The 11,494-nt window shown below is 55.4% G+C and overlaps 2 protein-coding genes across 8 annotated transcripts; one reads left to right on the forward strand and one right to left on the reverse strand.

Moving 5' to 3' along the window:
- The first annotated feature begins 708 nt into the window (after window positions 1-708).
- On the forward strand, window positions 709-11,002 carry BLCAP (bladder cancer associated protein). Of its 5 annotated transcripts, XM_021719177.1 has the most exons (3): window positions 709-848; window positions 7,047-7,175; window positions 9,086-11,002. In XM_021719177.1, the coding sequence occupies exon 3, from the start codon at window positions 9,262-9,264 to the stop codon at window positions 9,523-9,525; it is 264 nt and encodes an 87-aa protein (XP_021574852.1). In that variant the 5' UTR covers window positions 709-848; window positions 7,047-7,175; window positions 9,086-9,261; the 3' UTR covers window positions 9,526-11,002. The 5 variants fall into 5 exon arrangements, 4 of the variants coding, with proteins under 4 accessions (XP_021574852.1, XP_008069499.1, XP_008069500.1 ...); XM_008071308.1 differs by lacking the exon at window positions 7,047-7,175; XM_008071309.1 differs by lacking the exons at window positions 709-848; window positions 7,047-7,175 and adding an exon at window positions 913-1,002.
- Window positions 4,809-7,297, reverse strand: NNAT (neuronatin). Of its 3 annotated transcripts, none has more exons than XM_021719175.1 (3): window positions 7,091-7,297; window positions 6,068-6,143; window positions 4,809-5,835 (listed from the first exon to the last, which is right to left on the reverse strand). In XM_021719175.1, exons 1-3 carry the CDS (start codon window positions 7,160-7,162, stop codon window positions 5,606-5,608), a joined length of 378 nt encoding a protein of 125 aa, XP_021574850.1. In that variant the 5' UTR covers window positions 7,163-7,297; the 3' UTR covers window positions 4,809-5,605. The 3 variants fall into 3 exon arrangements, with proteins under 3 accessions (XP_021574850.1, XP_008069497.1, XP_008069498.1); XM_008071306.2 differs by having other exon boundaries at window positions 6,063-6,143; XM_008071307.2 differs by lacking the exon at window positions 6,068-6,143.
- Window positions 11,003-11,494: the final 492 nt, after the last annotated feature.

Consider the following 11,494-nt stretch of genomic DNA (forward strand, 5'->3'; position numbering starts at 1 on the left):
AACGGCGCCGGCACACAGTGGGCGCTCGGGCAGCGAGCTCGACGCGCTGATAACGGCGCCGGCACACAGTGGGCGCTCGGGCAGCGAGCTCGACGCGCCGATAAACGGCGCCGGCACACAGTGGGCCCTCGGGCAGTGAGCTCGACGCGCTGATAAACGGACGCAGCGATTCACTCAACCCCCCAACGAGCCCGGGGTGGCCATTTCGTCAGGCAGGCGGAGCTGAGGGTAGGGGTGGGCGAGTGACCCGCCCGAGGGACGGGGCGAGGGGCGGAGTCAGGCCTGACCCAAGGCCGGCCCCGGGCCCAGATATTTCCGCTCCTGAGCCTTGGCCCCTTCATGAAAGGGCGAGGGAGGAGCGGACTTCGAGCCGGGAGGTCTCCTCCGCGCACACGGACCGTCCGAGCGGGCCGCGGCGAGCCCGGCTCCGCACCCGGCGCCAAGCCCCGCCCGCCCCGCGCTCAAGGCGTGCGGATCACAATCTGCTGCATATGCATGAGGGACCGTGAGCCCGAGAGCCGGGGCTGCCCCAGCCGCGCCTGATTAAAAATCATTCGGATTTGCAGACTTCGACGCCCCCAGAGTTTCATGAAAGGACGTGGAAAGTCTCATAATGATGGTCTGTGGGGATATTGGGGAGACAGCGGGGATGGTTGGCCCCGTTTCGGGACGTGTAATCAGGCGTTCGTTCCAGGCAGCCCGATTCTGGGAGGGGTCCTCGGCCCGCTCGGCTAGAAGACGAAGGGGGCGGCTCCCCGGCTTCCTGCGGCGTCGGCGGCGAGCTGAGGCGGAGGCTGGCTGCGGCAGCGGCGGCGACAGTGGCGGCGGCGCCATGGCGGGGCTTGCAGGTACCGTGGCGTCCGCCTGCTCGGGGCGGGATGAGAGGCCTTGGTAGGGCCCCGCCGCCATGTTGTCCCTTCTGGGTCACCTTCGGCGTCGCCGGGTCCCCTTCACTGGGGTTTTCCTTCCGCAACCCGGGGGGGCACCCTTGTCCGACATCAGGTGATTGCTCTGCTTGGCCCTGGCCTGGGGGGGGGCCCTTCCGAGCCTAAGGGCAGGCCGCTGGACTCGGGTTCTCGCTCCGGTCTCCAAGGTCAGCGCCCTCCCACGACGAGGCAGGCAGAGCCGGAGGCGCGGGGCGGGGGTGCGCGCCCCTCACCTCGTAGGCCCCGGGTCCCGTGGCAGGAGCCCAGCCTGGAAGGGCCTGTCACTGAGTCCCCATCACTTCCGTTGCGTTTTATTTTTAAGAGGCACGGGGAGCAGAGGGAGAAGCGTCTCCTGCCCGGGGCCCGCCTGGCGTCGGTGTCTGGGTGGTAGGTGGACTCTTTGCCCCGCGTCGCGGGCGCCTCTTCCTCCCTCTAAGCTGACGCCAAATCTGGACACCCATTCCCCTTCCCCCGGCACGTGTGGGGAGCGGTCCTCAAAGGCAGCTGAGTGGCCTGGAAAGAAAGAAAGGGGAAGGGGGACAGTTGCTTTTTTCTTTCCCCTTTCCAAACCTTTGGTTTCCTTCCAGGCCTCCGTGTCACTTTTCATCGCTAAATGTTGGGAGTCGGGGGTCTGTCCTAGGAAGGAAACGGCCTTTCTGTTTATAGGTTCGGATCGTCTCTTATCCCTTTCAGGGAACTGGTGTGTTGGGGACGGCTTCTCTGCCCTGCCTGACACGGTCCAGCCACCCGTCAGCCTTCTGGACAGCGACACCAAAGCCGAGACCAAAAAACAGTTCCAGCCTAAGTGCTTATACCAAGTGTTAGACATTGTTTGCGTGTTTGTTTTAAATCAGAGGCTAATTACTGTCAAACAAATCTGTAAAAATATTCAGTCACAGGAAGCCCAGTCGGTTTCCAGTGAACCAGGTCAATTCCGTATCTGAAATTGGTCTTGTTGCTGCCAAGAACACTTTAACCTTTTATCTGTAATATGTTGTTTCAAAGAGGAATCTGGATTAGGCTGTCTTTTTTTGTTGTTCTCCTATCTTTGAAACACATGCATTCCATTTCAAGCCTGTCACTGTGTGATATACCAAGGACCGTGTGTTGCCTGCCTCTCTGACTTCCTGCTCTGGGAATGCTCAGGAATCTGGATCCTGCTGGAGCCTGGGCCCTGTGGGAGGGAGGGGCAGATAAACAGGCTCATTCCCAGAGAATTTGGTGACACCATGTCTCTGGGGCATGTGGAGGAAGTCAGAACACCCGGGAAATAGACTGTTGTTAGATAGCATGTGTGTGCGAGCGTGTTTAAATCTCTGGGGGAAGGTTAACTGCAAATTCAGAATCTCTCTTTGGTGTGTTGGCTCCTAAAGAGATGCAAGTTTCAAATTAGATGTCTAGTAAATGGCCCACAGCAAACCCGTTCCTCCGTCCAACACATGTGTGATAAGCCACTGCTGGCCCTCCAGCGGAAGCTCAAGAAACTTGCTCCTGCCCTGCCCACCCTGAGAGCAGACATCCTTTCCTTCAGTCACAATCCAGAGGTTCCGCACATGGAGGTAACAGTGTCACACAGCACCCACGCCTCTGAAAGTCACGGTGCCTAACAGCCCCACCCCCAGGACTTCACGTCACCCGATTAGGAGAAGAAACGAACATCTTTCTGGGCATTAGGCCCAGGGTCTCCCGTGTTGCTGGAGTCCTACAGACCCCTTCCCAACACCCTCTCAACTCACCTGCTCTGTCCTTGGCCTTGTGGGGACAGTCTTGTGGGAGCAGTGACCGGGAAAGGGTACATTTAGCACTGTGACTAAGGGCTTCGGAATAAAACACTAGTCATTTTCAACCCCTCCCATTGCTCTCTATCAGAATAAAATGTTTTAATGGTGTAGCTTGTGGAAGAAAATGTATAAACAAGGTGTGTTTGGACCAGACTTCTAGGCATTGCACAGGATGAAAAGTGAACGCACTGTCTTCTCCAGGGGGCTAAGTCTGCTGCCAAAACATGAGGGTTTACGGGTGGAGGATGAATGTGGGGAGTGAACATTGCACGGTCAAGCACTCCCATGCAGGTGCAGGCCACCAGAGCAGCCCTTGCCCGTAAGTCTGTCATCTCACCCTGCCACGCTCAGAGCCCTGCTGACGGATGGAGGAAAAGGGCTTTGCCACGGTCATCTGGAAAGCTCTGGGGCTACCAGCAGCTTCTTGCCTTCTGGCAGGGGTTGCTTGGGGGGACAAAAAGGGCTGTGCTCAGAGCAGCCAGACCATTCCATGCTGCTTTGGCCTGCCAACTTGAACTCTGCTGCCTTGTAACTTGGGCTGAGGCTAGAGTCTGGGGCAGTGGGGCCCCTCAAAGGCTGAGGAGAGGGTCGGCCTTCATTGAGAACACATGTTGAAATATGCTCATGGTTCTGTGGGTTTAGTGTGGAAAACCACAGGCACTCCCAGCTTGAGGCCTGACAAGACACAGGCTTCAGAAGGGAAGAGGTGTGGGCAGTGCCTGCTATGAGTCACTCTGGGACAAGAGGAGACCCACCTCACCTTTTAGGCTGTGGTAGCAGCTGTAGCCACCCAGTCTAAGATAGAAGGAGTCTCAGACTGCACATCCTTCCTGCGTCCTGATGAGTCCTGATTGACATTTTGATGGCAGTGTTTCCAGTATGTTGGGGTTCACTGGGATCTCAGAGGCCTTCTTACAGAGGGATCCTGAGGGTGAGGGGTAGACGAGAATCGGTGCAGATTCCCTAGGCTGGTTGATGGCAAAGCTAAGACCAGAACCGAGATCTGCACTGCCCAACCCCCTAATTTCTGACACTGAATGAAGTGGTAGGTGCCTTGGGAGGTGCTGATGATTGGGCTGAGAAGCTTCAGGAGCTTGCTTAGGGGACGGAAACATGATCAGGCTCAAGCTGGCGAAGTACATTGTGCTCCATAAGTGTTAGTGCCAACTGTGACTAAGGGATTTGAAGAAGTAGCAGAAAGAGAGAGTTATGGCCCTCTGACTCCCATTCTTCCTTGGTGTTGACCCAGGAACAGGTGTGCAGTGACAGGGACACACAAAGCCAGAGACAAGGCTGAACAGGCGGCAGGGCCATTTGGTGAGAGTCAGCTGACCCCACGTAAAAAGAACCCTGACTCACTGAGCAGTGGGAGAGGGGAGAGAAACGAGCAGTCAGCCCACCACCTGCCTGACATGATGGCAGGGGAGAGCCCAGGGCCGGGGACCCGGTAAGCGTCTCTTAGGGACAAGGAGCTGGGAAAAACAGGGAACCTGGAATGGGGGGGCGGGTTTCAGGGCAGGGTGCAGCACCAGGAGATCTGGGCGAGTATCAGAGCCAGGCAGGTTGCCCTTGTAGTGGCCAAGGGCCGGGAGTGCTAAGCTGGGTAGAGGAGGTGCCACACCACACCTCTTATCCCACGCTCACTGTCGGAGCCAGGGTCCACCCTGCCCAGTGCTCATTTCCTTGGGGCTCCTGGATGGAGACCTGGAGTGAGGCTTTGTGTTCTGAAATCACCCCCCTGGTCCCTAGTGCCCCATTTTGAGGGCTACTCCCCTTCCCCCACCCCCAACTTTCCCAAAGTGATTACCTGCTATGCCCCTTTATCCCAGGCCCACAAGTAAAGGCGCCCATCCCTTTGGGGGGGTGCAGTAGTCCCTTATTCTGGGACCACAAGATGTCAGTCTTTCTTAGGGGAAGGGGAAATGGTCCTTTATCTCAGGACAGTGTGGAAGTGGGGCTGGGTGTGTGAAGGGCCCAATTTATTCCAATTTTGACGCCCCCCTTTCCTCCATCCTCCCAAGTAATGTACCCACCCCACAATGGGCACATCAGCCCAGTATTAGAAGTGTGTTGAGCCGCAAAAGAAGCCACAAGAGACAACTTTTTGGTGCGCCTCCACTGCCCCGCAGGGTCCTGGGACACTGTGCGAGACAGGGGAGGTATTGCTTTTTTATTTTTTGTAGAGGTGGTCCCTGTCCTCCAGGAGCTTACAATCTAGCTGGGGAGACACAACTAATGCACACTTAAACAATCAGTACAATTAGCGATTACCACAATATTGACCACAACTGCGTGAGACCAGGGAAAAGCAAGATCAGTGAGGGGCAGGGGGCTCGGAGAAGATGCTTTAGTAAAAATGGGATTCATTTACTGGTTGAATAGGCCCAAATCAAGTGACACATTTCTTGAGGTGGGGTGGAGTGGGCTTGGGAGTCAGTGAGGGGGGAAAGGGGAATTGAGGGAGCGAAGGCAGCAAGGCTGAAATGCATGTGCCCTAGGCAAGGGACAGTGAAAGGGCCCCATTCTATTAACCTCCCCTTCCGGTGCACCCTCCAGTCCTGCCACAGGGGCACACGGGCACGCAGCAGGTGCCGTCTCTGCTGCACTGAGGTTCAGGGCTTCGGCTGGTGATGTTGGAATGTCCATTCTGCTGGCTGGTGTGGTGTTTGTCTCCGTGGTGGGGCCTGCTGGCCTGGCTGTGGCTGCGGGGCTGAGATGTTGCTGTCCCAACTTGGTCCAGATCAGAATGCGGTGCCTACGCCCAGATCTCAGCTCTGCTCCCCCATTCCCCCTCCTCCCCCGACCCTGCCCCGGAGTGGGACCGGTGCAAAGGGGTTAGGAGGGGATCTGGTATCGTCGTCATTGTCGGTACTGCTTCTCCGGGGGCCTACCAGCCCCTCACTGACCTTGCCAAGTGCTCCTCTGGCGAGGGAGCACAGGGGACCCCCCATTCCTGCGCGGCACGGGCTCCCATGCTGGCCGAGATGCACAGGAGCACCTGATGACGCGGCCGCCCAGGGCTGGGAGCTGGGGCCTCAGTTGGGGGCTCGCTGCCTGCGCTCCCCCAACACCTGCCGCCCGGTCCGGGACACGGTGTACGCCAGCTTCTGCAGGGAGTACCTGAACACCTGCGGGAAGAAACCCAAGACCCACCCTTAGTGGAGGGCACCCGCAGCGCCTCTGCGGTGCGGCCGTGCCCACCCCCGCCCCGCCCCCTGCCCCGCCCGCCTGTCGGGGTAAGCCCGAGAGGCAGGCGCGGGCGCAGCTTGTCCACGAGTCAGGGCAGCTGGAGCTTTTCCAACTGTGCTGAGGGCTGCATGGCGGCAAGCTGATTGGACCCACAACTTAGGTATACCTCACTTCTCGCAATGGGCTGTGTCCCTGGAGGATTTCGAAAAGCGAATCCTACCCAGTAAATGCAGCATTCCAGGAACACCTTGAAGGAAATATGCGATTCCTTTGGCAAATGATTCTTTTAGCAGGGAGTTCTTCCTGCAAAGGGAGCTCTTGGGGTAAATGATTTTATGGGCTAAGCGCTTTCTTCTGATGTGTATCTTTTTACACAAAGCGCTTTTGCCTCTATTTGATTTTATTTTTCCATAAAGCAATTTGTCCTTTTTGGAAGCACAATTTTCCCCTTCCATTTTTCCTGCGAAGGGCTTTTTCCTCTAATTGTTTTCATCAAAGCATTTTTCTCTGATTCATTTTTTTCTGTTAGCTCCTTTGTCTATTTTTTTCCTGCAATGCGCTTTTTATCTAATTCATTGTTTTCTGCCAAGTGCTTTTGTCTGATTTATTTTTCCTGCAATGCGCGTTTTTCTCTTTTTCCTGCAAATTACTTTTTTTCTAATTCGTTGTGGGTTTTTTTAAGTGATCATTTTTTCTGAGAAGTGCCTTTTTCTAACTTATTTTTCGTCTCACCCCCGCAAGCGCTATATATATATTTTTTTTTTTTTTTTTTTTTTTTTTAAAGAAAATTTCCCGCAATGCGCAATTTTTTAAGGCGGAAAATTTTCACTCTGTGAGCTGTAAAGTCTCGCAGCGCAGAAGTGCCCCGCCTCCCGCCAAGGGTTGATTGAGTCCGGGTGTAGCGGGTTTTTCTTACCGCGTCGGTCTCTAAAAGCCTCGGTGATCATCCGCGGCAGGACCGCCGCGCCCCGAGCCTTTGTTCCCGGCCGGGCGCGGGCGCACTGGGGAGGGTCTGCGCGAGGAGGACCGCGCAGCGAGCGGGCAGGGGGCGCGCGTGTGGGCAGCGGCACTTGGGCAGGCGGGATCGCGGCAATCGGAACAGGACGGGCTCGGGAGGCGGCAATCGCGACGTGGGCTTGCGGGTCATGAGGCGCGCGGGAAGTCTTCTCCCACCCAGAACCCTGGCACACTTACCTGCAGCAGCACGCGGAAGATGTACCAGCCGATGATGAGCAGTTCAGCCGAGGCCGCCGCCACTGCCGCCATGGCTCCGAGAGCGGTGGGTGGGTGGTCGGGAGCGAAGGTTCGCCGAGGTCCGAGATCCGCTGGTCTCTCAGAGTCCGCTGCTGGGCGCACTGCCGCAGCGGCGGTGGCCGCGCCTTAAGTACCCGCCTGCCACCTAAGTGCGCATGCGCGCTTTGGGGGGGTTTCTGAGGAGGGGTGGCTGGGGGCGCTCCTCATTCGCCAGGAGAGGAGAAAAATAATCCATCTGCTCTTTCCACACCGACCCCCGCCTCCTGAGTTTCATCTTAACCCCCTTCCAGAAGATTCCGCCGTGTTCGCTTTCGAATTTTAGTGTAAAATGGAGGAGTACTGTGACTCCGGGTAGCGACTAGGGGAAGGGTAGGGGGTTACAAGCCTCTTGGTGTGGTACCCTCCGCTCTGAGCCCTGGCCTGCACATTTGAGCCTAGTCTTTAGTGCCACTCCAGAACCCACCCTGGGCACGGAAAACCGAAATTAAGGAGAGTTCATCTGCCCCGTAGAAAGCAAAGTTGCACAATCCAGGAGCCTTGGCTTCGCAGGCTGGTGCTCAGCACTAACATTTGAGGAGTTTTAAGCCCGGGTCCTCTGCTTCGTGAGTGTCCCTGAGCGCAGAACCCTTCTCTTATTCTTCGCATCCCGCCTCTTACAGTAGCGAGGCGATAGGGTTCGCAGCGAGATGGCTACTGTCGGGAGCCCAGCCCTGGCAGCGTGCTCTAGGCGCCAAAGTGCTAGTGACCAGGTGTCTACCCGGGGGCGGGGTCCAGAAGGATGGGCGCCCTTTGCCCGCGCGGCAGGAATGAGCTCTACGGAGACAAGGTCGGGATGCGACTGGGAGAGTTTTGCCTAACAGATCCTGTCGACCTCGTCTTCCGCTGCCCCTCCCCCAGGCCGGGTAGGTCTGCTGTAGCCGGCACGGTTCTTTGTACCCTTTGCGCTGGGCGGCCGGAGCATGGAGCGGGTTTCCGCTGCCGCCACCAGAGGGTTGTAGGTATTGCAGGCCCGCTTCTAGGTGAGGCGGGGCCCTTTCAGTTCCTGGTTTGTGGATTCCTTTCGGAGTGCCTGTCTTGTGGGACCCTCTCAGAGTGCAGGTTTTACGGGGGGGGGAAGACCGCAACTCAGTGTGTGAGCGCGGCCCGGCATGCCCGTGGCCCGCCAAAACCACCTCTCTCCACAGGCCGCCTGGCCCAGGAGCCAACTGGAATTTGCCCCTATGTGAATAAAAATTTTTGATTAAAAGTTCATCCGGAGGTTAGGTTCTATACAGTGCCGGCAGCAGACGGAAGTGTAAAGATTTAAGTGAGTTTAGTTAAGACAAAGTAGCATAGTGGTTTTTTTATTCCTACATTGACTTTCAAAGAAGTTGACTGTTTTTGGCAAAATGATGCCGGGCTCTTTGAAAAGCAAGCTTGGCCTAGACTTCCATCTTAAAACAACATATTTGGAAATGCCGCCTCCGCTGCAGCTTCCCTGTCATTCCCAGCAAAGCACCATGCCCTCACCGTGAGAGATACTAGATACAGAACCCTGTTCTTACCACATGGGGGCACAGTACGGAGCCCATGGCCATCCTGTGGCAACCAAAGGGCGGTATTGCGAGGTCTGGGCCCTTGAGGACGGGCCGCAGCCCCAGGAGGCGATACATGATCTCTGCTGGGCAGGGCCCAGGCAAAGCCAGTCCACTGTGCGAACCTGTGCCAAAGAGCCCTCTCCCTGAGCCCCCAGGAGAAGCCCAGGGGAGACATCCCAGGAGGCTTCCCCAACTGATGACTTGGAGAGGGTGGGCAGGGAGGAAAGGGCATTCACATTTGCTGTTGTTAATCATGATCCATTTTCCCAAATAAGTATACATTCTGTTCCTGTTTTTTTTTTTTTGTCTGTCTGTCTGTCTGTCTATGTCTGTTTGCTGTGTTGACTTTTCTCTTCAGGATCCCTGCTGCCTTGGTGATCCCGGGCTGACAGCCAGAGAGCACAGCGGCTCAGCTCCTGGAGAGTGAGGGCTGAAGAAAGCGGAGGGCAGCCGCCTGCGCCCGCTGGCTCCCATTAGGTCGGTTCCTGCAGCGGTGCCCGGCAGCCTTGGCGAAGGCTCTGCCCGGCAGAGATCATGTATTGCCTCCAGTGGCTGCTGCCCGTCCTCCTCATCCCCAAGCCCCTCAACCCCGCCCTGTGGTTCAGCCACTCCATGTTCATGGGCTTCTACCTGCTCAGCTTCCTCCTGGAGCGGAAGCCTTGCACAATTTGTGCCTTGGTTTTCCTGGCAGCCCTGTTCCTCATCTGCTATAGCTGCTGGGGAAACTGTTTCCTGTACCACTGCTCCGATTCCCCGCTTCCAGAATCGGCGCATGACCCCGGCGTTGTGGGCACCTAACAGCTCGCCCTGTTAGCTTTCCAAGGAAGCAGAAGACGGGAGGGGAGGCATTGACATAGGTCATAAAGCATTGGAGTTTCAAATCCCGCAGCCCCGCGGGTGCCACATTCCTGACGGCGCCTTTTTGGCCTGTGATGTTTTATCCTTATAATGTGAATAATGGCACTGACTGGTGCTTTTATCGTAGAGTCCTGTAGTTGTGGGTGGTCTTGTGGTTGTGAGTCTTCTGTCCCCATCTTGGTCCTGGCTGGCCGGATGGCCACCCCCTCACCTCATTACTGCGAGGGGTCTGGACCCATCCTGATCCACCAACCCAGTGTGACCTGGGCAGATAAAATGCCAGTCTCACTGTCACCTCTGTGACCCCTCCTTGTCAGGGTCCCCTTCCTTCCCAGAATGTTATTGACTCCTCAGTCCCTCTCCTAGTTTCCTAATTTCTCTTCTACCCCTTCTCCTTCTTTGGTGAGCACCTGTCTAGGACAGGGCCCATTTTTGCACTTATCTCGAATCTGAAGAGATTGCTGACGCCCGAGAGCCTCGCCTTTTCGTCCTTCTTTCCTTACTCAGCAGGCCAGACAGAAACATGTCTCGCTGTATGCTGTCCACAGATCTCCAGTATTTTCTCCACTTCATTTTGAAGAAAGGATGCAACAGCTGTTGCTCTTTCACCTGGGTGTCTGGGCCCATGCTTTCCCGCCCAGCCTCACTTCCTCTGCCCTTCCTCCTGACTTCCTCGCGAGGAGGGGCTCATTGTGTCTCCCATGCATGCTCTGCAGGATTGAAGTATGGTGTGTTCATGTAGACCTAGCAGTCCCCAGCTGAGTGAATGGAAGAGTCCTGTGTGTTTCATAACAGCCATGATCCCCTTGATAGGTGTTTGGATATTTTTTGGTGTGCCCTGTGTGTGTGTGTGCAAATATATGTGTATATTCCTTTTAAAGAAGCTTTATCGAACGTGTTCTGATTTTGAGGTTTAGCAATAGCTAGCTATATATAGTAGGTACTGCTATAGTTTTTATTTAGCATGGGGATTGCAGCGTGACCAGCACACTGGACTCCGATGTTGTTCAGACAAGACAGAGGAGAGCAGTGGCCATCGTCCTCCTGCCGGGAGCTTCTCCGTTCCTGCGCATATAGACTGTACATTATGAAGAACACACAGGAAGACGTTGTGACTGTCACTTGCTTCTTTCTTTTTCTGCACTTCAGTAACAAGTATTGGCAAATGAGACTTCCTGGCCCTTACCTACTGGGGATCATCATGGTTATCCTCACAGTTCGAATCATCCATCTCTCTCTTGCCCAAAGGGAGAGGGAGGTGGGCCAGGCAGAGAACAGAACTGGAGGCAGTCCATCTAGGGAATGAGACTGCGAGGCCACACTTGTGAAATGTTTGGACTGCTATTCTAGAGTTTTTATTTCTGGTGTGTTCGTTGCACAGCTGTTTGAAATGTTTAATAAAGCTTTATAAACTTTACTTTGTGGTTTTGTGTGGCTGCAGTCCATTTGGGTCGTGGTGTTGGATTTCTGAGTTGGTGGGGGGCAGGGGAAAGCATGGAAGAGCTGAGTCCTTGGCGCCAGAGTACCTTAGCCCAAAAATTTGATCTGCTCCCTGGAGAGCAGATGGTGGGACTGGGGGAGGTGGAGCAGGGGCAGGCCAGGCGGTGAACAGGAGGGAGTCTGAAAGTTTTCAGAGATGAGACATTTGCGTTTTTCAGCTCCCATGGCTTCTCGCCTGAAATTGTTTCCCTCCATAGGAGATTTGAGTAACTGATCCCTTGACAAACAACTTAAGACAGCTGGAGCTCTAATCATCAAGGATTTTTATGGTGCTGCTTTTGAAGTAAAAATAAAGTGAAACTCCTTATGGCATTTCAAGTGGAAAAATAAATAAGGCTGACTGTCCAACCAGCAGACTGAAGATGATGGCTAGAAGTGTGAGTGGTGTGGTTCCATGGTGTAGATGTGC

Source organism: Carlito syrichta, unplaced genomic scaffold, assembly GCF_000164805.1.
Source record: "Carlito syrichta isolate Samal-C Ts95f unplaced genomic scaffold, Tarsius_syrichta-2.0.1 Scaffold314289, whole genome shotgun sequence".
Taxonomy (NCBI): Eukaryota; Metazoa; Chordata; class Mammalia; order Primates; family Tarsiidae; genus Carlito; species Carlito syrichta.

Bases quoted from the DNA above. Each gene is read 5' to 3' on its own strand.
- BLCAP (XM_021719177.1), top strand. From the start codon at position 9,262: ATGTATTGCCTCCAGTGGCTGCTGCCCGTCCTCCTCATCCCCAAGCCC.
- NNAT (XM_021719175.1), bottom strand. From the start codon at position 7,162: ATGGCGGCAGTGGCGGCGGCCTCGGCTGAACTGCTCATCATCGGCTGG. The intron at 6,144-7,090 runs GTAAGTGTGCCA...ATTTCCTTCAAG, and splicing joins TCTTCCGCGTGCTGCTGCAG to GTGTTCCTGGAATGCTGCAT. The intron at 5,836-6,067 runs GTGAGGTATACC...TTCTTCCCGCAG, and splicing joins GACACAGCCCATTGCGAGAA to GTGTTCAGGTACTCCCTGCA.